This window comes from Mus musculus, chromosome 3 (assembly GCF_000001635.26).
Source record: "Mus musculus strain C57BL/6J chromosome 3, GRCm38.p6 C57BL/6J".
Lineage (NCBI taxonomy): Eukaryota > Metazoa > Chordata > Mammalia > Rodentia > Muridae > Mus > Mus musculus.
Window position 1 is genome coordinate 105,445,437 of NC_000069.6, and position 26,354 is coordinate 105,471,790.

Below are 26,354 nucleotides of genomic sequence, written 5' to 3' on the forward strand. Positions count from 1 at the left end.
ATAAGGTACTGCAGAACAGAAAGAGGAGGCAATGGAAGAAATGTCTATGGGGTAGACTCTGATCTCACACATTCTGAGGGCCAAGTGTGCACTCATCATATCAAAGAGCTTGGGTGACTTGCCTCAAGTTCATGAACAGCATTTGAAGAACTGTGCTGAATATTTCAAAGAACTGGTTTCAGTCATGTCTAGACTCAGCTACAATATCATAACAGCTAACATTTTCATTTATAATTGCATGTGAGGCGTGTTTCCACTTAGTATGACACCATCCTTGTGAATCCTAAGATATGATGCCATCATTAAAACTCAGTTTTGCAGGCGAGGGAAAGTCATACTGCTGGTAGAAAGAGTCAAACTTTGAAGCCTGGTCTATCCAGAAACGATGCTCTCCCACTAAGCCTCCACTGTTCTGGATTTGTTGATCTCATATAAGGTTTACTTCAAATCCAGCAGCCTTCAGTCTTGGTGTTTTTTAAGCCACACTTGTCTTTATGGTCACTGCTGCAAAGAAACAGGGACATTGCAATTGACTGTGTCCTGGCTGTTCCCAAAGAGGTGATGTTCTGAGGATGTGATTCACATCTTGTAGGGTAGAATTAAAAAAAAAAAAAAAAAAGGAGTCTCTGTAAACCAGTCTGGTTAAACACTGGCCCAGTCTTCACAGGCCAGAGCAGCTGATCCCAGGCTATAGCCTTTCCCTGGAAAGAGGATGTGATGGGGGTTCTTTTCATCTTGGATCAGCCCAAATTGAATACCCTTGTCTTTTTTTCTCTCCCCATTGTGTCTCCATGCCCATGTTTGAGATCCATCGAAAAGGGACTTGGACACAGACCAGATGGCAAATCTGTCACCTATTCTGCACACTCATAATCAAGGGAACTACAGGAGTGACTGTTAGAATAAGTCATCATCTAGATGCACTGAGCATCTCCCATGTGCCTCACGCTGTGTCAGGAGTCAGAGCTGGCTGAGACCGAGTCCTTGCCTTACCACATAAAGGCTAGAAAGAGACATCGTGTGCAGACAACTAAGCCTGTGCAGTACAGATGGGAAGAACTACCCTTAGGATACACAGGAAGGACTGCAGAACCCAGGAAGTGCGAATAGTCGGTTCATCTGGGATGCAGGAAGGACTTTATTAAAACTTAGAATGTAAACTTTGTGCTGGGTATTTAAGGTTTGAGACTGAGTAAGGTCAGCTAGGAAAAGAGTGTTCTGTAGTTACTTCCTCAGAACTGAGACAAACTCTCCTGGAAGGAGTAGAGAGACTCGTAGGAATAAGAAGTTAATAAACTTAGAGGTTCAGGAAACCCAGCAACTTTCAAATTCACAAGCATGAATGCACCACCACCACCACCACCACCACCACCACCACCACCACCACCACCACCACCACCTGCCAAAACCAAGGTTGCGAAACATTGAACAACTGTTGGGAGAAGATGCTGTCTGGTAAGAGCTGGGTACAAGTTGGGCAGGGAACTCTTAAGGCTGCAATGATCCCAACTCCCTACCCAAGCTCCTCATGTTCCTGTATATACTCGCTATAAACTCACTACATTTGAGTGGAATCCTTGACCTGACATCAGTCCCCTAGGCGGGGTGAATACATGTTTGTTCACATAACCCAACAATGTGGAAACAATGAGAAAGTAGTGGTGGGCATTTCTGGAGGACGGGAGACAGCATGTGCAGAGGTTTGAAGACTTGATGGGGCAAGAAGCCATCAGAAAGGGACAGAGCCTGTGCTCTGGGAGGAGAGTGTAAGTAGGTCAAGTAGGTCCAGAAGTGAGACAGATGACAGCACGGGGATAATCCAGTAGGAGAGGGTAGTGAGATGTAACAAAGAGGTGGGGGGGGGGTGGTCAAGAACAGAGAAACCAAGAAGCCAGAGTAAAGTTAACACCACATGTCTGTATAAACTTTTCCTGGAAAACAACAGACAGAGAAGCAAAGAAGAGCAAGAAATGGTTCTGGAAACAGTGCACATGCAGGAGGAGGCACTGGAGCTGAGGAAAGCTGGCTAGTAGAGTGCTTGCCACACAAGTGTGAGGACCTCGGGTTAGTTTCTAATGCCCACAAAAAAGGCCAGGTGCAACAGTACCTGTATGACCCCATCTCTGGGGAGGCAGGGATAGGAGGGTCCCTGGGGCTTGCTGTCCAGACCCTAGCCTAAGAGGCTGAGCTGCAGTTCCTAATGAGGAGTCCTGTCTCAAAAGACAAGGGGAACACTGCAGAGGTCCCCCTCTACCAACTCCCTTCCTTTGTGTATCTCTGAGTATTGATGTCTACCATAAAGGCACAGAATACACAGCCAGCAGCCAACTTAGGGATGTTCCAGCTCGGAATTGACATGCATAGCTAGATGCGGTGGTTCGAATGAAAATACTCCCTACCCCAACCCCCACATAGGCACATGTGTTTGAATACTTGGTCCCCAGTTGGTGAAACTGTTTGGAAGGATTAGGAAGTATGGCCTTGTTAGAGGAGGTGTGTCACTATGAGGTGGGCTTTGAGTTTTCCAAAGCCCACTTCATTCCCAGTTAGCTAGCTAGAGCTCTCTCTCCCTCTTTCCCCTCCCCCACCCCTTCTTTTCTCCTCTCTCTTCTCTCTTTGCCTTGTGCTTATGGGTCCTCTCATCTCCTGCTCTAGCAGCATGCCCGCCTGTCTGATGCCATGCTCCCTACCATGGTGGACATGGACTCTAACCATCTGAAACCAAGAGCTCCAAATTAAACACTTTCTTTTATAAATTTCCTTGATTATGATGTTTTATTACAGCAATAAAAAAGTATAAGACCCTGAATATGCCTCAGGATTTGCAAGGCACAATGGGTCCCCCCAGACCCCCCAGAGGGCCCATGTCATTATGCTCGTAGCTCCTCTTCTGGCTTCTGGTCTCCCATGTCCCTCCTCATATGCTCATGTTCTTTTGAACTGAAAGAAATGGACTCTGGTAGCAAATTCATCAGCTCCTCTGCCTGATGGTGAGACAAGGGAGTGAGAAGCAGGGACTGAACCAGAAAAAAAAAAAAAAAAAAAAGAAGAGGAGGAGGAGGGAGAGGAGGTGATGGGGAAAAAGAGGAAGAGGATGAAGAGAAAGAAGAGAAGGAGGGAGAGGGGGAAGAGGAAGAGAAGGAAGAGGAGAAAAAGAAAAGTGGCATGAAGAACTGGAGGCTACTCTTGCTGAACACTCCCCATGGCTTCATTTTCTGGAACCTGCCTGTGTGTGTTTGGGTAAATGCTTGGATAAAGCAGGAGGTTGGAGCCTGTGGACAGACAGGTCTCAGCACTTATTCCTTCTGTGTAAAACTTACCTCTGGGCATGTGGATTGCTCATCGCTGTCTCTGACTATGTCTCTGTCCCCTTTCTCATCGCTGTCCCTGAATCTCTCTCTGTCCCCTTCCTCATCACTGTCTCTGACTCTGTCTCTGTCCCCTTCCTTATTGCTGTCCCTATGGCTCTGGCTCTGTCCCCTTATGCTCTTCTGGAGCTTAGGGACTCAGCCCCATGATTCAATGTGACCTGACAGGCTCCAGCCTGGCATTTGTATTGTCATGTGCATAGTGGTTTAATGTGTGTGCCCGTGCACCCCCACACAATCTGACAGTTCTAACTTTTTTTCCTAGACAAAGTTCTCCATACCTCCTATCTTAAACAACAAACAACTACCCAAATTCCAGGCATGTTATCTATGACAGTCACTGAAGAGCTGTAATTTTTATCATTGAACATTTTAGAGATGGTGGGGTGGGGGAGGCACAGAGAGGTTAAGTAAGTTCCCTATGGTCCCACAGCCAGGTAACAGCCAGAGACAGGCTCAAACCTAGTAACAGCCAGAGACAGATTGAATCACTCTGACCTCAAAGTATGTTTTACCCCTTCAAGGTACATGAGATTCTCAATGTAGAAAGCTTGCAACCCTCAGAAAAGTCCCAACTTCAAAATAGTTGCCCAGCACGGGGACAAACAATCGAAGTAGGACAGCCACAAGAAGTGAGGGCTAGAGCGAGCCTTTAGGATACCTAGGCAAGCTTCAAAGAGCAAGCCTGAGTTCAACAGCGCTAGAAAGAACAGCGCAGGCAACAACAGCCAAGAGGGAGCAGACTATAAGCTATGCTGCTCTTTTCTCTCACAGTCCACATGGCGACAGACACCACCAGAGCCTCGGGACCAAGGAAGAATCCTTACGTGTGCACAGCTTGGAAAGGACACAGACACACACATGCAATCTCCCATAGGAGCATTGTCTTTAAATGGAAAAGATAACCTGAAATACACTCTGAGCTTGCAGAACACACATACACACTGGGGCTGGAGTGACTGAACCAACACTTGAGCCCTGTCAGTGGTAAGAGGAGGAAACCTACTGCCCTGGCAGTTCCTGACTTTCAGTTCCTATTTAAAATGTCTGAATTGGGAGCATCGACAGGCTCCCAAATTAGCTTTTTAAATAGAAGCTGAGAGTTAAAGGAAAAGCGGCCGCGTCATGGGGGAAAAGCAAGTGAAAAATCCCGGCCAGGCTGGTCCAGAGGCAGAGGGGGGAAGGAGTCAACAGGCATGGCTAGGGAGATTCTAGGAGGAAATGGAGGGTACCCAGCATCTCCTGGACAGTGTCTCCTCCAGTGGCTTGAACCTAAGCCAGGTACCTTCTTTCTCCTCACCATCCAGCCTCAAGGAGAACTGTAAACAAAACCCACAGTGGCCTGAACTAGAAATCCAAGTCTCCCTTACTTTTCTTGAGATACTGGAGACAAAAAAAAAAAAAAAAAGAGAGAGAGAGAGAGAGAGAGAGAGAGAAAGAGAGAGAGAGAGCAGTTCACAGGCACTGCACTTAGATTGCCAAGTATGAGCATCTGAGGATCGGGATTGGAGGATGTGGGGCAGGGTGTGAGTGTCCTGTCTCCACAAATGGCTTACAAAGTCCCAGAGACCACAAGCTGTCACATTAGTAGACCACTCCAAGAGTCTAGTGGTGTTCCCTCCCTGACAGTTTGGGGGGCTCGATCCTGGAAGTACCTTTATGTTGCTGAACAATGGCAATGCCGTACAGGAAATTCAAACTTCGACAGAAATAAGATATTATATTTTCACTGCTCCAAAACTGGACAGAAGGTGTTAGATCAAAGGAAAATGTCACTACTGGGACCAGGCTTCTCAGAGACAGAGAACCTTCTCTCAGGAGTCAATTCAACTGAGATTTAAAAAACAAAAAAACAAAACAAAACCCCACCACCACTAGCAGTAGCAACAACAACAAAAACCTCTCCCAAATAGAGGAGGGAGGGAGAATCCTCGCCAGGGCCTTCCCTGAATTCTTCCAGGGTTGGCCAGGGAGTGGCAGTGTTGTTAATCATTAGTACTGTATGCAAATGAGTATGCAAATCTCACGGGGTTCTTGGACTCTGGGCAAATGTTAATGGGGTCCACACCCACCTCTTGAAGGGCCAATTGTACACCTTTCATACTGACAAACTTAAAGGAGCTTTGGTTAGGGTAAGTGAGCCTATGAAAAAGAAGCTCAGAAGTACTGGAGGCCCAGAGTAGCTGAGACCTCAATAACTACTCCTCGACTTGCACTTCTGGAACAGGATCGGTTTGCCACAAACCAGAAACCCTATTCTTGACTCACGCCTTCACCCTCTCCGCACATTTCTCTTTCCTCTGCTTTTGTGTTTCAGCACACACCTTTCCATACTCAGAGCTGCCATCTCTCAAGCCAAGGCGTTCCGGTCCGGGCAGAGGCACGAAGCTGCTTGCTTCGCGATCTCCAGGCTCGGGAGTCCCAGCACCCAGGCCGGAGACACAGGGAAAGCCGGCCACGGTTTGGCTTAGCAGCCAGGACTGGGCTCTACTCTGCTGCCGCGATGGTCCTGGGACTCTCAGCTGGATCCTATGCTCCCGTGGTTGTCCCACTCCTCACGCTGGGTCCGAGTACTAAGCAATAGATAACTCTGGGCTCTGGAAAGGATCCAGGGCCTGGGCCCGCTTTGGAAAGATAGAGAAATGAGAGTTCCTAAATCCCCAGTCTTAATTCTGGGTATTCGTGGTGGGGTATTGGAGCGAATCCTGACCTTCTGGCCATGTGTCAGAGGTCACTCCTGAACGACAGTGGCTCTTACGCGGAGATAAAGGCAGTTTGTCTTCCGTGGGATCTTCCCAGCTTTGGCAAACACACCTGACTGTTCAGGGTCAGCCTGTAAGCTTGCGCGGCGACCAGCTGCACCTCACTAGGTGACCAAGGAGAGGAGTTAGTTGCTCTACCGCGTGGACAGTGAATGGGAAACAGACAGCCAGTTAAGTGTACACACCCCACGCGCATACACGCCAGCGCTCCCTACCACCTCTTCCTAAGTCCCCAGCCACACACGCCCCCGAACTCACGATCACGCCGCACGCCCGGCTCCTCCCCCACCCCCAAGCCAAGCTCACCTTGCCACGCTCGCCCCATGCCCACCCTCGCCGGCACACGCGCTCACACTCGCGTCCGCACACTCCACTACCACCTCCAGGCACACCCTAGGATTCCTCCACTCTCCTGGGGAGACGCACCAGGCTCTGCCTAGTCTCCCCGCCTCCCCCCCCCCGCTGCAGCCCCCCCACTCACGCGCGCGCCCTACACACACACACACACACACACACACACACACACACACCCTCGCGCAGAGTCACTCCCCCTCGCACGCCCTCGCCCTGGGCACCCTCCGGCGGCTAGGCTCCCGGGTCCTCCTCCTCGCTCCCTCCGCAGCCTGGCCGCTCTGCTCTCTCGGGCCCGGCCTGGGGCCGCTCGGCCCGTGGGGATCGGTGGGGAGCGGAGGGCGCAGCCTCGCCGCCTCCCCCGGACTCTCCTCTCCGCCCCGCCCGCGCCGCGCCCCCACCGCCTCCTCGGGAGAGGCAGCCCGTGGCCGGCCCGGCTCCGCTCTGCCCGGCATCAGCGGCGGCGGGGGCAGGGAACGAGCGAACCGGAGCTCACGAGCCCGAGAGCGGAGCGGCTAGGCGGGGAGGGGACACGCTGCCAAGCCCGGGCTGGAGCGGCGGTGGCGGTGGCGGCGGCGGCGGCGGCGGCAGCGGGGGAGGAACGGCCCCACGGACGGACCGACGCACGAACCGACCGAGTGAAGGAGGGACGAGCGAGACTTCGCCGGCGAGGAGGAGCCGCCCGAGCGGCGGCTGCTGGGCGCTTCCCCGCGCTGCTGGGCGCTCTGCGCCTCGGCGGCCCCTGGCCTCAGCTTCCTCGCGCGCGCGGGGCGCGGGGCCTGGGGCTGGCTTCGGCGAAGGTAAGAGGGAAACGACCGAGCCTCCCAGAGACAGCAAGTGCGAGGAGCGCTGCTCCCACGCCTGTTGCTCCCGCTGCCCACGCGGCACCCTCCCACTCCCGCGCCCGGGTGGGTGGGCGCTGGGGCGCCGGAAGGATTGGGGGTGGGGCCGGGCCGTGGGGGAGCAAGCAGCCGGCCTGGGGGCGTCGGTTCCCTGGGCTGCAGAGCCACCTCCGGGCACTGGGGCGCCGAGAGGTTTGGGGGTGGGGGTGTGAACCTCTGCCCTCTTGCCATTGGCCTGCCTTCCCTCGCCGGGCGCCAGGAGCAGCGCCCCGGGACCTGGCTGCAGGTGGCGACGGTTTGCTCCGTCCCCGCTCTTTGTGAGCTGAGAAGAGAAATGGCTGAGAGTGGAAGCTGGGAGCCGTTTGGGGCGCTTTGCAAAGTTCTCCAGCCAGGCGAGCCTGTGTTTGCCTGTTAGAGGATGAGGCTGGTCCAGCTCGTCCTGCCTGGCACATCTTTTCTTTCCCGGGAAAGGTCCCATAAGTGTCCCGAGAGACCATAGGGAAGGGGGTTCAAATTTGTTTTAACAGAGTGTTTACACTAGGGATGGGCAGAGAAGTTACCTGGAAATCAACTAGATTCCTGTGCTTTCTTAGTGCTGGCATTTAATTCAGCCCACGTTGTTCTCCTTTTATCCCGGGCAGCCTTGATAAGTCAGCAACAGGCTGAGAGGTTCCAGACCTGAAATCAAGGCAAAGAAAGTCTCCGTGTATTTGACGGAGCCTCTGAACTTTCACGGGGTGATAGGCGGCACAATGCAATCAGTAATCAGGTTTTACAGGGTGGTCATGCATGAATGTAGGTGATGCTTGAATCGATGCCTTATTTACTGTTACTTCCAGGGAACCTGAAGGTTTAATCTCGGAAAGCGGGGGGAAGGGGGATTCTGGGCATTCATTCAATGCAAAGCGTGTGTACATTTCCCCATGTGGACACATACCGGCCCACTGAAAGGAGCTGATGTGTTTATTTTTTTTCCATGTTGCGTCTTGAATGCTATAAGACGTAAGTACACAAGGGACCTCCAGAGGAAGAACGATTAACAGCGGCTTCCTTTTGCCGTTGAGGAGGCTGGAGAAAGAGTTTGGGGAAACTGCACTGGCCATCCTAGGAGCTAGGAGAGGCACTGTAAAGAAGAGGATCTGCAGGTCCCAGGCCTGTGCCCCACGGGATCTCCAGCATGGCCCCCATGCTCATTTCATACCCAACAAAATCCCGCAGACACGGGACAGACTCCCTGGGGGCGTGAAACAGTTCCCCAGACCAGCTCTGATTTCTGAGGACTCTCCTCCGAGGTCATTGAAGGGCAGATCTTGGTGATGTGACTTTTTTTTTTTTGTTTGTTTTTCTGCTTTGTGTCTGTTCAGGTGAAATGGAAGTGTCAACCCCCCAGGACAGGAGGTCTGCCTTTTTTTTTTTTTTTTTTTTTGACCCTCTGCTTCTAAAATAGACGTTGCTTAGCAGGCAGCTGACTTTTTACAGCAGGAGAAAGTGTTCTCTTTTTCTTTTTCAGGATTTTTTCATGTTTGTCATTTCTGCATTTACCTGGTTTTAATCTCTCTCCCTCCTGCATCCCTACCTCACCCCACAGCCAAATCTTTCCTACTGTCAAACTCTTTTGCCACAAACAAAAATAGCTTCAGAGTTTTCATTTGTAAAGCACCCATGTCCTAGTAAAGCCGTGGTATGGGAGGCGTATGCGGTGCCATTGGCTGGAAATGGGGCCGCACTATAGCGCCTGTTGCAGGGTTCATACCCAGGCCAGCTCTGAGAGGCACTGGTGCTGTTAGGGGTGAGTGTTGCAGCAGGAACCTGTAAAAGTCCTGTTTAAGCCAGGTCATCCCTGCAGGGTTGTTGGGTGGGCGTGGCTGGTATGGACTTGAGGTTGTTGTCTGATAGACGATAGTCCTCTTCCAAACCGAGGTGTGTACATGTATGTCCATGTATGCACATATGCACATGTGCACAGAAAGCAGTAAAGGGGTAATTGCTATTTTCTTGGCACTCTAAACCTGAACGATAGGTTCTGAATCTCCGGAGATGATCTGGTACTTGCATGGGCCTTCTTGAAAAAAGACTGCCCTGGATTATTGTACAGGGTAAAAGTTTGCCCTTGGGACAAGAGACTTTAGGATAGATAGGGAGAGGATTAACGTTGCCTCGCTCTGAGCTTTCAATTACCCATCAGAAAGCAGTTTGTGAATTGCTCATGGCCTTAGAAGAGTTGACTCAGAGTTGGAGCTGAGGGCATGGAGCTCAGCTTGCAAAGTCAGGCAGCTGGCAATGGGATCCCAGAGTCCAAGGGGCAGTACTGGGAGACTGACAGGAGAGAAGGGCATTGTCTTCTCGGAGCCATGTGTCTGGCTAACAAGGCTCTTCCCGAGTAGGTCCTGATTCAGCAGTCTCTTAATCTTTGCCATTTGAACCCCTGCCAGCGCCCATCTTAGATACAGCAGAGGTATTAGGGGTCATGAGTCAAAGGGCCAGGAGGGGCTGGAGGCCCAGTTCTTTTCTTTTCTAGGAGGGTGAGTGGGTTTCTGTGGGTAGGCTGAACCTTAGATTGCTTTGGGTTCCAAGTGATGCAGGTTGTGTGCCCTGTTCTGGGCACCAGCCTCATCAGGAATTCCCAGAACTCCCTCTGCTGAGATGAGGCTCAGGCTAATTGTATCCCCACAGCAACCAACCCAGATGCTCCACTTCCCGCTCTGCATGGGCAGCCATCACAAGGCAGTTTCGGAGAGACTGGAGCTGTGGTCTCTGTGTCCTGGATCCAGGAGAATGACTAGAACCAATGGGTCCTCTGTCACTTTCTTCTCTGTCACTTTCTTTCCTAGCTCCTTCATTTTACAGATGAGGATTCTGCAACCCAGTAAGTTAGCAGTGGCTTGCTTCCAAAAGTTCAGGATAGATAGTACCAAAACAGACTGAAGGGTCCCCAGAGCCCGTGCTCTCAGCTTCCTGCTTCCGTGGGAGCATCAGGATTGGGCTGCACCTAGTTCAGGAAAGCCATTGGCAGTGAGTCAGACAAGGTCTGAGTTGAAAAATGTCCATATATATTGACTTAGCCACTTCGAAGGAACCTTCTAAGGCTTGGGCAGTTTTTTGTTTTTTTGTTTTTGTTTTTTTCCTGTCACCAATAGGTAGAAACATCATAGGATTTTTTTTCTGGGAAATAAATTAATGTTTTGTGATATGCAAACGTGCCTTGGACAATGCCCAGAGCTTTGTCAGTGCTCAGGAAACATGATTTGAGTCAGAATTGAAGTGATCTATACCTAGTGTATGGCTGTTTGTTTCCCAGACCCCCCGCCCCTTGGAACCCTAGCTAAGTATATGATGAGGGACAGGAATATCTGGTCCAAAGAAAACCTGTTTCCTTGTAAGGGCGAGTGCTTGAAGACAACTACACGATGCAGGGCGTGTTCCCGAAGCTTCTCTCAGTGGTGTGTGGGTTACTTGCTGTTGTGGATGGATAGTCTCCACTCTCTTCAGTTCTCTCAGTTCCTATAGTCAAGAGCGCATCAGGTCCGTGCTGTTTGTCTATCCTCTAAGCAGTGACACCTATAGGAAATGTCACTGTCATTCTTGTCTTCTGTGGCATCTGAACAACCTCCTTTACTAAAGGAAGAGAGGTTCTTATGAAAACTTTCCCCTAGCATGCAGGTGGGGAAGCTGAAGCAGAGATCAACTCCTTGAGGACACTTAACTGAGACTACAGTCAGTTCTCCGGTCTTGATTCTTTGGGATTCTGACTGAACTCCTCAGAGTTTAGTTTAGAAAGAGAATAGCCATCTCTGACAAACCTCAGGAGACAGCAGCAAGGCACAGGGTTGAACTAATAGAGAGCAAGCAGCATCTATAAAATAGTGCTTCTGGCTCCAGCACCTCCTCAAGCATCATAGCACTATCGCTACTCAACAGGCTGGATTACTCCTGTAATCCAAGCCTGACGTGGCAGGTGCTAGGGAAGAAAGGCAGAGTGCAGAGACCATAAAAGAAGAAGAGTCTGTGGGAGAGAAGAACACATCGCTGAGAACAGGTAGGATTTTAATGAGTAGGGTGAGAGGAGGGGTGGCAGGATATACAGCAGAGACTGACACCCAGGGTTTGTCTGTGAGAGAGTCTCTGCTCTGGTTGGAAGGTAGTGGGGTACCTGGGATGTCTGGATGATGCGTTAAGCTGGGTCCGTTTATGAGGATGCTGGAATGCCAGACCATGGAGTTAGGATTTTATTTCATAGGCTATAGAGTAGAGCACAAACAGAACCTTGCTTTTAGGAGACTACTCTGGGTGGAACAAATTTCAGGGTAATCGGAGAAATCTGGGGGTGGGGAGGGGAGTGAGACAAGAATGTCAGTGGGAGGGAGGGCCAAAGTAATCCAGATGCTCTTAGTGTTTCATGAGTTGGCAGCCCTTTGAGTGGGAGCGAAAGAAAGATACAGGGTGAGTGGTCCAGGGCAAGGGATGCTGTGAACAGAGGTGAGGAGCAATGTTCTGGATGGAGACAGGTTAAACCTCTCTGTTTCAGAGGCATCCAGGTAGAAAAATCCCAGTAGCAGCTCAGGAGAAGACGAATCAGAAAGCAGGAAAAGTGGTGCTCCTGGAGAAATGAAGGCCAAAACTTACCACAAGTCTCTGTGGAGTAAAAAACCACCCAACAACCACAACCAGACTAACAAACAACACAACAAACTCCAGAAGTCACCTCTGCCTCAGTGACTTCAATACAGAAATAAACCAAGTGAGTTCTAGAGAATCCAAATAACTCCGAGCTAGGATTTGGCTCTGTGCTGTGCGATCAGTTTAGGATTAGTGGAGTTGAGCGTGCCAACGCCAAACAATTTCCCGTCACTGTTACGTGTGTTTCTGTGTCGCCACATGTCTTCCCACAGATGGTATACATTAGGGGATTGCAGAGTCATTTCACTATCATCTTTAAAAAGCCAGATCTGGGAAGGTAAATCTGCTTTCCAAAGCCAAATATAGTTCTCTCTGTCATGAGTCCCTCCATCCAGGCTGGTGACTGGGACACGTGGTTCAGAAAGCTGGGAGTGAAAGGCCAAGGGTGCCCAGCCTTGAAGAAGTCTCGGAGGGTGCAGTAGAGGACAGGTGAGGGAGCCTGGCATGGGATGGTGTATTGTTACATAATGGGAGGGAACTCTGGGTTCTGGGCAGATGGAGACAGAAGGCAAGGAACGTAAGGAAGGTAGTGAGAGTGGCTCAGCTTCCTCTGAGGAGGGAGAGGGACTGTGTGTGGAAGGCAGGTGGACGAAGAACCCAAGAATTCCTTCATTTTGCTTCTGAAGGCTGCAAGTAGATATTGGGTTGCTAGGGCAGGGACCAGGCCAAGCATCCTGAAGAGTAAGAAGCAATTTGCCAGATAAAGCCTTCTCTATGGGAGTTAGGGGTAGAACTTCGCTCTGAGCTTCTTTAGGTCACCTGTCTTGACAGAATTTTCCAGAACTTTCCAAATCCAGCCTGCTCGAGTCTTCTTCCCATCAGGGAGGAATAGAAAGGATGTATTTACTTGATATCCTTCATTGGCACCCCACTCCTGATTACCCTGGTGGATGAAGAGTGAAATAAAAATTAGCATGTTTATCCCACTTTTAAATTCGTTTAATGAGAACTCATTTACCCTCTCCCAATTTAAATTCGTAATAACGCCATAACCTTTCAGAGCTCATTATTACCCATCTTCCCAGATCTTCCTGTTAGAGGAGCTTGCCTTCCCAAGTCCTCCTGGGACCCCCCTGGAGCTTGTCACTTTGTCAGTCTGCAACATCTGAGGACCCAGCTCTTTGCTCAGCCCCTTGGGAGGTGCTGTCCTTGTATCACTATTGTGGTTTCTTTTGGTGATTTTAGTTTTTAATCTGGCCATGGGGACTTACTTTCTCACTTAGCAATGATCCTTTCCTTGTTCCTTTCCGTCAAAACTCAAAGTGGACTCAGCCCCTTTCTCTGCTCTCTCCTACCCTCCAGGGAATCACTGAACTAACCAACTCCAAGCTGGTGTGTACAGTGTCAGAGCAGCTACCAGCCCAAAAGCTGGAGTCACCATGGCGGCAGGAGTTGCAGCCTGGCTGCCTTTTGCCCGGGCTGCGGCCATTGGATGGATGCCAGTGGCCAACTGCCCCATGCCCCTAGCTCCAGCGGACAAGAACAAGCGGCAAGACGAGCTGATCGTCCTCAACGTAAGTGGACGACGGTTCCAGACCTGGAGGACCACTCTGGAGCGCTATCCCGACACCTTGCTGGGTAGCACAGAGAAGGAGTTCTTCTTCAATGAGGACACGAAGGAGTACTTCTTTGACCGTGACCCGGAAGTGTTCCGTTGTGTGCTTAACTTCTACCGCACCGGGAAGCTGCACTACCCACGCTATGAATGCATCTCTGCCTACGACGATGAACTGGCCTTCTATGGCATCCTCCCCGAGATCATCGGAGACTGCTGCTACGAGGAGTACAAAGACCGCAAGCGGGAGAATGCGGAGCGGCTCATGGATGACAATGACTCTGAAAACAACCAGGAGTCCATGCCCTCTCTCAGCTTCCGTCAGACCATGTGGCGGGCCTTCGAGAACCCACACACCAGCACCCTGGCACTGGTCTTCTACTATGTGACTGGCTTCTTCATTGCCGTCTCGGTCATCACCAATGTGGTGGAGACGGTGCCTTGCGGCACCGTGCCTGGGAGCAAGGAGCTGCCGTGTGGAGAGCGCTATTCGGTGGCTTTCTTTTGCCTGGACACTGCCTGTGTAATGATCTTCACAGTGGAGTACCTCCTCCGACTCTTTGCGGCACCCAGCAGATACCGCTTCATCCGCAGTGTGATGAGCATTATCGACGTTGTGGCCATCATGCCCTATTACATTGGCCTGGTCATGACCAACAATGAGGACGTGTCTGGGGCATTTGTCACACTCCGGGTCTTCCGTGTCTTCAGGATCTTCAAGTTCTCCCGACATTCCCAGGGTCTACGGATCCTGGGCTACACCCTGAAGAGCTGTGCCTCAGAACTGGGCTTTCTTCTCTTCTCCCTTACCATGGCCATCATCATCTTTGCCACTGTGATGTTTTATGCTGAGAAGGGCTCCTCTGCCAGCAAGTTCACAAGCATCCCTGCATCTTTCTGGTACACCATAGTCACCATGACTACACTGGGGTAAGTCAGTACCACTGACCTGAATAGGGTGGAGATGGGTTGATCGCTCATGAAACTTTAGGTGGTGTATCAGGATCGAGGAGAGGACGCATGGAGATAGAAGCCCCTCCCTCAAGTCATGGGGGCCAGGGAAGTGGAATAGTCAGAAAAGGAATGAGTGATTTGTTTGTGGGTGGTGACTTGCTCTGAATTGAGTTTGCTGGGGGAGGTGAGGCACGTGTTCTATAAAGCACGGGAAAGTACGTCACCATGTCTGTCCTCCAGGCTCAGTGTGCAAGATGGCAGGGTGGAGTGCCTCTGAGGACCGTGAAGGAGATGAAGGAGAGCTGTGGGCAGTGGGGTAGAGGGTAGGAGAAGTTGGGTGAATGGCGTACAGTCCATGCAGATTTCCTACTACGTTCCCTGCTGTGCCGCCTTCTTTGTAGTATATTTGCAAGCTGCTTTCTCTTTTGCCTGGTTTCATTTCTGCTGCCACAGACACTCATGGATTCGATATCTCTGATTAGAATTTCTCTCAATGACATAATGATTTTGGGTTTTCTGAAAAGCAAGGTACCGGTTTCTTTTCTTTTCTTTCTTTCTTTCTTTTTTTAACTCACAAAAGAAGGAACAGTCTTGTTTTATCAGCTGGAGTCAGAGATGGAATGACCCCAGTCTACCTGTGTGTCTGTGAAATAGTCTCAATGGGTCATGTGGTCAGACAAGCAGCAATATCATCAGAGAGACAACGACTCGGTGAGGGCTCAGGTGACTTTCTCTTCCAGATCTCTGAGTTCTCCACTCCACTGAGGTCACACAAATGCATTTATGATGCTGGGATGTGACACTTTCCATCAGAGGAAGGGGTCCCAGGAAGGAGATTAAAATCTTCACCCTAACAGGATTAGAGCAAATAAAGGCCACTTTATGGAGACAGAGATTTCAGAGGGGTTTTTGCCTCAGCAGTTGGAAGCCATGAGACTAATGAAAAATCCCTCCACAATTCATATGCCGGGTCTAGATTTGCTTAGACAAGGAAGCGTTATATTGCTGATGGAGAATTCATGAAGCTTTTTATTTGGTCTTTGACAATTCTATTGGTGGGATCCTGGTGATTCGTTTTTTTGTTTTTTTGTTTTTTTGTTTTCCTGGCTGAACCCCTGTTGTGGTGCTGTGGTTCCACAGTGCTGCGTGTGTTTATTGGGAATGACTGAGCAGGTGATTGGACCTCTTAAAGTGATTACATTTGTCATTCTGCCACAAGGGAGGAGCAGGGAGGAGAGCAAGGGATGTCACCATCCATTTGCGAAGGCCACATTTGATCCAGGCATTTGCTTTACTCTGTCTGTCTAAAGAAAGCTACACAGCCATTCTTCCCAACACACACACACACACACACACACACACACACACACACACACACACTTGCATGCATATACATGCATACACATACACACACATGCATTCACACACATGCACACATGCATACACACATGCATACACATATACACAGATGCACACACACATTTGCATACACATACACACAAATGCATACACATATACACATGCATACACACATGTATATACACACATGCATACACACACATGCACACATGCATACACATATACACAGATGCACACACACATTTACATACACATACACACAAATGCATACACATATACACATGCATACACACACATGCATACACACACATGCATACACACACATGCATACACATGTACACTTGCTTTCAGATGACTGCTTACCAGAGTAAGGGTATTTAACCCTGGGGCTTTATCTTTCTTGGAGTAAATGGCAGATGTAAGCTTTTGGCAATATAGGATGTTTGGGATATTGTGAGCTGAGGGCTTGGCTTCATATTTCTCCCTTCTGTGATGACCCTGGCCATCCTTCATCTTCCAAACAAAACAAAACAAAACAAAACCCAGGTACCACATCGTGGCACTCAGGGATGCCCCTGATAAGATCCAGTCACCAGTACCTTTAGTTACCTCTTGGTGGGATTTGAGTCATGAAAGGAAGGAATCTGTATTGGGATAAACCCCAGGCAGGCAGATTGATGGGTGCCAGGGTTAAAATGGGATCTTCTTGAAGGAGATTAATAGGAACACGACTGGCCACCTGCCCATTACTTTTTATGATTAGTATAATAGCATCTGGGTGTCTCCTGTGTGTCAGCAGTGTGCTGAGCACTTTGCTTATATTATCTCTAAGTCCTCGCAGGAGCCTTTTGAGGTAGGAAAAGCTCTGCACTCCTTAAAGATACAGAAGGTGAGGCTCAGAGGGGTTCAATAAATTCCCCAGAGTCACAGAGCTGATTTTCAGACGCCAGTCACTCTCTGTGTCTTCAGTGTCCTTTCTCCTTTCACCGTGTCATACTGTTCCCACTCCACCATGGCCTCCAGTAGCAACCAGGGCTTTGGGCTTATTTTTACTTATTATTACTTGTTAAAAGATAGCCTCAAGATGTGTGATATTCTATTCTAGTCGCATTGCTAGTCAGGCAAGATCAGCTTGCTGAATGTTGTATGCCAGGCCCTGACCTGGACACACAGAGACTGGACACAGCATACATTTCCTTCTGCACAGGACAGAAGATGTCATTAGAAATCAATGGCTGCTTTCATAGCTAAACTTGGGATTTTGCCACTGTTTTTATTGTGGGGTAATAGTTGGTGCCATTGAGTGTTCATCTGTAGAGGCAGATGCAGGTTCAGCATCAAGGGTAGAGTGTATTGGCCTCAGATTTACGTTCTTGGAGTAGTGCAGGACGCAGGCAGGCTACAGGAGAAGGTGTGTGAGAAGGGAAAGCATGGAGAAGGTGTGTGAGAAGGGAAAGCATGGAGAAGGTGTGTGAGAAGGGAAAGCATCCGCCTACACTGGAGATGTCTGTGGCTCCCCTATAGGTCCTGGACCTCCTCACCCCACTCCCCAATGGCAAACAGGTTTGCTTCTCCATCCACAATGCTCTGAACTGTCTAGCTTCTGAGAAGTGAACTAAATGAGCTGGAAAAGAAACTTTTAGTCCTCTCTTCCTTCAATTCAGACAAGTTCCAAGGAAGCCGTTCTTTTTCTTCCTTCCACCCGTCTGATTGTGGCTGTGTGCAAGATCAAGCTGCTTTGACTTTGACCTGAGCTGGCAGTTGGCACCATTACCAGGCTCCTTTGTTTGGCTATACATAGCAGGTGCTTGACAAAACGCTTTCTAATGGAGGGGTCAGTGTAAATGGGGCACCTTCCCCATTTGTTTGGTCTGATGTCGTTCTCAGTCTCTCCTAGATGTATCTGTCCTTTCTTGAGGGTAAATGTAAGGGTTGAGCCTGCAGTCCTGCAGCCTCTCCAGCCCTGGATGCTGTCTCAGCTCTGCTGTTCCAGGAGGGCGGAGACTTGGTGACTGATCTGTCCACTGAGATGCTCTAAGGGCCTCAGTTATGTTCATGCCCTTACTAGGGGACTGTCTGGCTCAACCTGGAAAGCTTTCCCTTCCTCCTGGCTGATTTCTGTTCAAACCACATTCACTGGCTGGCTGGTTTTAGCCCTGTTGCACCATTGCAGGAAGTTCATCTTTTTCCTAGTCTATATTGAATTTGAAACCCATGTGACTAGAAACTATGACGGACCAACTCTGCAGTGGTCCAATTGCCTCCAGCCAATCCCAGCTGTCTGCGGCCCCTCCCGGCCCTACTCCTTCCAGAGCTCCCATTTCTATCCAACAGCATTGTCCTCAGCTCTTTCTGAGAGCAGTGTCAGCCAGCATGCTCAGAGGCAACATAAATGAAGGTGTTTGCTCTGCCGGGCTCAGGTTGCCATCTCTGCCTGCTTTCCCACTACCTCGCTCATGTGTTAGTAGATGTCCTCCAGGGAAGGATCTCCTGAAGCCAATTATCACCATTTATTTAATATTTCAAAATACTTTAAGCACACAAGAACAAATGACAGCTCAAATTATCACCCAGGCTTGAAGATGTCTTTCCTCAGCAGGCTCCTGTGCCGGTAGGAAAGACCCCTGAGCTGTGCCCAGGTTCCCCTTGGGCTCCCTTGACAGTTGAGCTCCTAAATGCACCATTCAAGGATTAATTTCCGTGTTCATAATTGATGCTATAAATAAAACAAATCCCCAATTATCTCAGTTAACAGAGGGAAGGGATAACGTGGAACTCCCAATATTAAATAAGACCAACATAACTAGTTTGGGAATGTATTCTATGAGGTGAGTTTTGTCAAAGCAAATTTCCCTTCTTAATTTTGCTTAGCTTTGATTAGTATTATGGTGGATCTGGACTGGCTGAGCAAGTCCTTGGGGCAACTCAGGTGAGGCCATGGGGATGCAAGAATTTGGGAGCGTCTGGGTATGTGTCCACAGGGGCTGTGGTGGGCTGGAGAGCAGCTTCAGGCCTGGATGGGCTGGACAGTTCTTGGACATCTTAAGCTGGAGGACTGTGGGGAGATAGGCTTGGAAAAGGCTGAGGAAGGTATGGAGCAGCCTCTGCTCCACACCGATGGTGGCTCACTTACATAATTGTCATCAGCAGCCTGTCTGTCACCTTGTGCTCTGAGATGAGAGCATTTTTGACAGTGTCCAAAAATCACTTTAACAAAAGCAGAATCGATTTTTTTAAACTTCTTCCAAGCATGAAGCAGTCTTCAGGTGGTTTGCATTTCCCTTTAAAACCTTGCCCTGAAGAGAGCCTGTCTGAGGTTCCAGAAGGCAGAAAGGCTTGGCTTGGAAGTAGAGAGAGCATGGAAGGTTGGGGCTCTTGATCAGACCCCCCCCCCCTGTGCCAGATATAAAGCTTGTGTGAGATGTGGTTTTTGTTAACTCTACAGTTCTCAAGATTCTGTCTATACTTTCACAGGGATCACCAATACCTCAGTCTAGATACCGGCTGACGAAGTTATCTATGTGGGGTGGACTCCCTGCTCATATTTTTGCTTCCTGATAATGAATGTCCTGCAGGTCTTTTCTTTGTTAGCATTTCTTAACTGATAGTTCCCTGGTGCTGGAATTCCCAAGAGAGGATGCAAACTTACATCTCAACAAAGGATCTTCCATCCATTCAATGTTTGTGAATGCCTACTGTGTACCCGAGGGCATTGTTGACTCTCAGAATACACAACCACTATAATTGTGTAGCAGTCCAATGTGAATCAGCAAGATGAATCAAACATCTCCCTTCCTCAGAACATGAACAGTCATCTTCCCACTGTAAACCTCCGTCATCTTCTCCAAGAAGTTTTTCAAGTAGTAAGCAGACAGGGAGGGCAAACACTTGGGGCTTCAGCCTTAGGAGGGATGGGACTTCTTGCAAGGAATGTTTGCTGTGAGTTCTTGTATAGTATCAGGCTACCCGACATGGTCATCTTGAGACATTCCAGGGACACGGAGAGGCCATAGGTAAGTTCCTGCCTACCATGCCTCTCTTCATTCAGCTGTCTTCCAATATTCCATAAATACTAAGTTCTAGGCACTACTATTCTTGCATTCTAATAGAAAGGACAATTCAGTAAATAGATGAATAAATATGCACTATTAGGATATGTAGAAGAATAGGACACATCAGGACATATAGGGAGTGCTGAGTGTATTTACTCTCTAAGAGTCAGGTCCCCTGGAAACAGGTCAGAGGCTTAAAATTCCCCAGGGACTTCCTATTCGGAGCCACAGTGGCATAATTGTCACAAGCAACATGCTTGAGTTGATTCTCCCATTAACTTTCTGATCTCCTGCCACCCCTTGCAGAAATTCCATTAGGAATTTCCTTGCTCTTCCAAGAATACCATATTAAGGAACCTCCTACCTGATGATGTTTTGCATGTATTATTCCTGCTTTTCTATATTATGTCCGCATTCCCTTAGGTCTCTGTTCAGCATCTGAGAGGCCCCTTTTGATCCCTTAACATAAAATAACGTGGCAATAATGCAGGCAAGAGATGGTGGTGACATCGTGGATGAGAGCAACAGAGACTGGGGAACTGAGAGACCTTTGGCTCTTTACAGATAGAGGGCTGGGGCGCTAGCTCAGTGCCTCCTGAGGACTTGAGATGGAATCCCCAGCACCTACTTGAAAGCCAGGCAAAGTGGCACAACTATGCTCCAGCACTGGAATGAGCCTACAACTCATTTGCCAGTCAGTATAGCTGGGTTGAGGTGCTTCAGGGGAGAAACCCTGCTTAAAAGTTAAAAGTGGAGAGAGATAGAGGAAAGACAACTGAAGTTGAACTGTGTATAGACCTTTGGCTTCTATACACATGTGTGTTGGGGAATATCTACTTGTATGAACTAACAAGTGGAACACATACACACACACAAAGTAGAAAAGACAGAAAGCTTTCTCAGGAAGTATTCACTGGCCTTTCTCCCATTAAACCAGCTAAAGTTCATGGCAGGAGATTAGCCATGAAGACCTTCTACACCCTTGGGAGAAACATTTGGCAAGAAGAGGCTTGGCTCTAAGACCCAGGGCATCTAAGACATCAGCAAGGAACCAGCAAGACCAGAGAACCAAGTTGTAGCCACAGCATCTGAGAGAGGAATAGGCTGGCAGCAGGGCTGGAAAGCTGGATGGAGTGTTCCTTTTTCTTACCCAGGCAATACTGATGTGTGCACAGTTGGCATGTGCTCACCATCATGAGGGGCCAGTCCTGGTTCTGATACAGAGGCCACTCTGAGACTGTGGTTTCTGCTTTGACATAGGGTTGACCCAGGGCTTCTGCAAAAAGAGGTTAACTCACGTGGGTGGCACTTTGAGCGGCTCAGATGCCTCACACAGGAGCCTCACGATGCCTTTGCTCTGCAATCTGGCAATTCAGATCACTGCAGTTTTTGGAAAAGGATTTCCACGCTGGTTTTCATTTCACAGCTCTCTTCCGGAACGTCTGGAAATCAATCTCAACCTCTCTGTGCTCAGCTTTGTTTGTGCTTCTCTCTTTAAGCACACTAAACATGATTCTTCCCGAGGAACCACAATTACTCTGTCTTGAAATACCGTAAACAAGAAAACAGAGGGCCCTTCCCCTCCCCAGCCTGGGAAGAGCCCCCTCAGCTGCTGCTCAAATGGGTTCAGTTCTTTCACCCAGGAAGGAGTGCTTGTCCTAGGCCGTGCAAAGCTCTGGACCACACTCCACAAGGGCTTGGAGCTCTGAGCCAAGGCCTGGAGCAGGGGAACCTTCCACCATCCTTGGGCACAAGAGCCTTTGTACAACTAGCCGTTTCTGGGAAGCTGAGCCTGGAACACTCATTTGCAGAGATTCTTCTTTTGGTGATGTTCAAATCAGTAGTTCTCTTCTGGGAAGTGGGGAGTCGGGCTTCAGAAACCATCTTTGGAAAGAGTATATAATACTGACCTCAGACCAACAGCTAAGGAAGATTTTTTTTGTTGTTGTTGAGAAAACGAGTTACTCCTGTGCTTGGGAGCATCTCCAGGACAGGCTTCATGCCGAGTTTGGCTTCTTATTTACCCATCTTGCTTTCCTTGGGACACACCAGCCAGCCCCATACAAATGATAGGTATGTGGGAAGGTGGGACTGGGAAGGAAGAGAGCCCAGCTTTGGCTGACCATGACTGGGTGGAAGAAGATTACATTTAGCTCATGTAATCATATTCCGGGTGCCAGGACTCGAATGAGTATCATTAAACTGAATCAGAAAAAATCGTTTTAATATAAGTGCCACCTCACACACAAGCTGGTTGATGGAGAGATGGATGAGGCTGGAGACGCCTCCTTTGTAACACGATGCAGTAAAATCCCATCACCTTCATTATTTCCCACCAAGGCAACACATCAAAATACCCATGAGTGGCAGAACAGCTTGAATTTAATATACAGAAAGTCCAATCAAACAATAAATGGATGGAACTATATAAAGAACCCATTTTCTGGGAGGCTGGCTCCATTCTCTGGGATTCAGCTCCCTGACACATGAAATGTGCATCAATTTTCACCAACTAATGCAGCTGCCGAATCACCACATGCGATATTTGTTTGCTTCAGAAATGGCAAAGGGGACCTTTCCCTCCCACATTAACTGGCTATCAATGCAAAATTGCAAATCTCATTTTCTTTGATTTGCATCCAGTGGCTCCCATTCTCAAGCAAGGTACCTCGCAGTGCCAGCCAAAGTGGAAGGATGGCCCCCACTCCATCCCAGGATCCCACCACTCTCAGGAACACTTGATAATCTTCTTTGAACCAGGGTGAGCATCGTAAGGGCTGAGAGTCTTTCTTCTCAGCAGTCATTGTAGGGACTTCTTGGGATGTGCTGACACACTCTGAATGTCTGTGACATTATGGATGGTCCATAGTCCTTCCTTTGATGTTATATGGAGCAAACTTTTCATTCTCTGTTGGGTCCCTCCTACCAGCATAGCTCTGCACATTGTCTCCCGCCCCTATCTCCCAGCCAGTTATGGAGAGATTATAAACATAAATATCAATAGATCAGTCAAACAGAAGAAAACAAAACTAGCTGCTCAAAAATCATACGATACTGTCAAAGGCTCATAGAAAATAATGGCTTTTTTCCCCCCTTCAGGTATGGGATCCTTCTCAAAGTTATTTTTCCAATGACATGAAAAGCAGAGTTAACCATAATTATAGGCTTATAGACTCTTAAGAGGCATCATTAGTTTACTAAAGTGTACTTTAGCAGTGGGGGAAGCTTAGGAGAATTAAACTAACCAGTATCAAAACCATAGATAGCTTAAGTTTCATTTGATTCAGTAACTATTGAATATCCTGTTTGCAAGGTAAAGTATAATGCAATGTTGGAAATATAAAAACAAATAAGAGGGCTGGGTATGTAGCTCGGAGGTACAGTTCTTGCCTTATTGCCTAGTATGTGCAAGGCCAATGGTTTATTCACGGGTACTGCTACAATGAGTGGGATGGGAGAACGAGAGAGGGGGAGGAAGGGGAGAAGAGGAATAGCCTGGGAAGTTGATGGTATAGCAGGGGACGTATGTCCACAGGCATGCACAAGAAAGAAAGGGCCATGTTCTGAAAAGATCAGAAGTGTGTATTGCAGAATAAACATTTAATATTTGCTGATGAATGATTGGCCCCACAGAAAAGGTGAATGACATTTTAGGCAGTCCAACAACGGCAGGTAGGATTTTAATAAGTGGGAATGGGAAATGCAAGTAACTCATGAAAGGGCATGATGCTTGGGGAGCTTGGCTACTGTTTGCTGGGGTTTAGGATATAAGAACAGAAACATGGCTTATAATAAGTAGGAACAAAAGGTTTGCAGGGACTCAGAGGACCCAAAATAGGAAGGCAATGAGCTCAGTTAGTAGGCATCAGGAGCCCCTCAAGATGTTCTAGGTGCAAACAGGAGGTAGATTCACTTGGCAGCTGGCTCCTGGATGATCATTGGAAGATCTTTTGGATGCAAGACAGTCATTCACAGACTGATCAAGTAAGAGATGAAGAAGTTCTGACCTGAGATAGCAACAACAGAATAAGAGAGGACTTGACTGGAAACAGGAGTCTGAAGGAACTTTGGAATATAAGAGTGGCTGATGAGAAGCATGGAGCTGCAGATTCTAGGGAAGGAACAAGTTGGTGGGTGCTCAAAGGAGAAGGACCATGACCTTGACTTTGGGTCTGTGAAGTTTGCTGATAACCCCAGATGTCCTCTGAATAGAGAATGGCTCTGGGGCTCCTCCAGGAGAACAAGGCTAAGTGAGAAAATTGGAAGACTTTTGAAGGCAGGGTGCTGAGGAAGGAACTTTGAGGAATTCTTCTTGGCCTGTGTCTTACTTGAGTGCACAGCCATTTGGTACCATTTGCAAATAACTTTACTAAAACTTCTATCTTATCTTTCTCCTTGGCCTATGGAAATTCACTTCCATACTGGGTTTCTGCTATCACTAAAAGGGAAGATTGATCCTCTGAGTTTTATTTATTTATTTATTTATTATTATTATTATTATTATTATTTTAGTGTCCTACAGTGATAAGTAAATAACAACACCCATCAGGAGAAAAAAAATTGTTCATGGGTTTTGCAATAGAAAATAAATAAATATACCCTTATGTTGGCACGTGGATAGGAGATGAGATTGAAATAGTCACAGACAGACCAAAAGCCATCTCTGCCTGGCGGAGGGCTACAGTTTTTTGCCAGTCTTTTGCATTGTCAGACCCTGGGACAATGTTTCAAGAACTTGAGATTTCTTCTCCCCCCCCCCCGCCCCGGGATGAAATATGTTAGCTGAATGTGTTGGATCACCGGGACCTGCCTATCCTCTGACATGGCACCCACCTCTCATTTGGGTCTTGGGGAAGCAGCTAGGGGAAATGATGCTTTCATAATTCAGTAGACATGCCTCACAGCAAACAAGACACAAACCAAGTTCATATTAGAAGCTTCAGTGGGAGAGAAGGGAAATAAGGCTCCAACCCCGTGAGGTGGATGTTCGATCCCACCCTGCACATGGGAAGGCCATGATGCTGGGCTCAAGCTCCCACATTGCAGTCACATTGAGGTCTTTTAATTCCATTTGAGTTAACTGGGCCTCCTAATGAGCCTTGCCCCACTAAAAGATGTCTGTGTTCACAGAGCTGTATTGCAGGCCTCAGTAAGGAAAGAGACATGAGTGAGACACAAGAAGAAGGGGACATTGGAAGTGGTATGTTAATGAGGGCTCCATGGAGGCTGTAGCATTTCAGCTAGACCTTGAAGATCCTGATGGAAAAATGAAATGCATTAATTGGCCATTTATTTAACAGGTATAGTGAGAATGTCATGCATTATACGAGGGCAGTGTTTCTCAACCTGTGGGTCGTGACCTCTCTGTTGGGGGGGGCATAGATCCGATATACAGCATAACAGATATTTACATTACAGTTCATAACAGTAACAGAATTGTAATTATGAAATAGCAATAAAAATAATTTTATGGTTGGGGGTCAGCACATAAGGAACTGTATTAAAGGGTTGAAGCATTAGGAAGGTTGAGAATCACTATACTAGAGAAAGAATTTGTAGTGTAGACAGAACAGAAAAGTTCTTGGAATTGACAATCTAATAAATAAGATGAGAATGAAATTTTGACTTAAAAGCCACAAAGAAAGGGCTAAAGTTGGGAAGTGAGAGGAAGGGGAAGCCTGATGTGTAGGGAAGTCTAGGGGTCCACAGGACAGAAGGGCAGAGGGACAGCAGCTGCTCCCAATTTCCTGCATGACAGCACCCCTAGCAGTCTGTTAGGAGTCCGAGAGAGGCTGTGTCCAGGACACAGCGATGACTTAAGAGCTGTGATTGAGCCTCTTTAGGGCTGTAATTCAGCAGTGGAGAAGTGAGTGTTTGCCATCTGTGCTGAAGATGGAATGAGTGGAAATAGGTTCACCCTGACCGAGAGAGACTACTGCCATTACTCTTCACAGCAGTAGCTGATGATGCTTAGCCCCAACAATGGCTGAGTCATAAGCTTAATACAGGTTACTTAGAACGGCTCACCCTCCCAACCACCTTAGAAGAGAGAGTTTGCTATTGCATCTGGTTTGTAGTTAAGTCTTGAGGCCTACTCAAGACTGACTGCTTGTCTGTGGAGAGACTGGGTTTCCCATAGATTTGGTCTGTATAGCATCCACTCTTGTCCAGTCACCCACCAGCCACTTCAGTCCAAAGGAAACTGGAGCGTGTTTCCTGAGAAATGAAAAAAACCTTCCTGGCATTGTCATGTGCAAAGGAGAGAAAGACACAATGATATTGCAGGGTTCATGTATAAAAGTTATGAGAGAGAAGGATGAACATAGAATGTAAGGAAGAAAATATCTAAGGGCAGGGAGACCAAGCCAGTGGGCATAGGCACGTGGGAACTCAGCTTGTCTGGGCTTGTGGAGACATGGACGCTGGTGACAGGC

General features: G+C 48.3%; 1 protein-coding gene and 1 long non-coding RNA gene across 4 annotated transcripts in view; one reads left to right on the forward strand and one right to left on the reverse strand.

Annotated features, from left to right (window-relative positions):
* Positions 1–2,753: 2,753 nt before the first annotated feature.
* On the reverse strand, positions 2,754–7,519 carry Kcnd3os (potassium voltage-gated channel, Shal-related family, member 3, opposite strand). Its single transcript, NR_040759.1, has 4 exons — positions 7,117–7,519; positions 6,079–6,234; positions 5,693–5,992; positions 2,754–2,984 (listed from the first exon to the last, which is right to left on the reverse strand). It is a non-coding gene; the product is annotated as a potassium voltage-gated channel, Shal-related family, member 3, opposite strand (long non-coding RNA).
* Kcnd3 (potassium voltage-gated channel, Shal-related family, member 3) overlaps positions 6,454–26,354 on the forward strand; it is a 222,113-nt gene continuing 202,212 nt past the window's right edge. For 2 of the 3 annotated variants that reach the window (NM_019931.2, NM_001039347.2), the window contains exons 1-2: positions 6,454–7,281; positions 13,303–14,485. In NM_019931.2, the coding sequence (NP_064315.1) occupies positions 13,380–14,485 (1,106 nt within the window). In that variant the 5' untranslated portion in view covers positions 6,454–7,281; positions 13,303–13,379. Of the gene's footprint in view, positions 7,282–11,916; positions 12,062–13,302; positions 14,486–26,354 lie in introns of those variants that run through there. The other variant, XM_030252699.1, reaches the window with a different exon arrangement.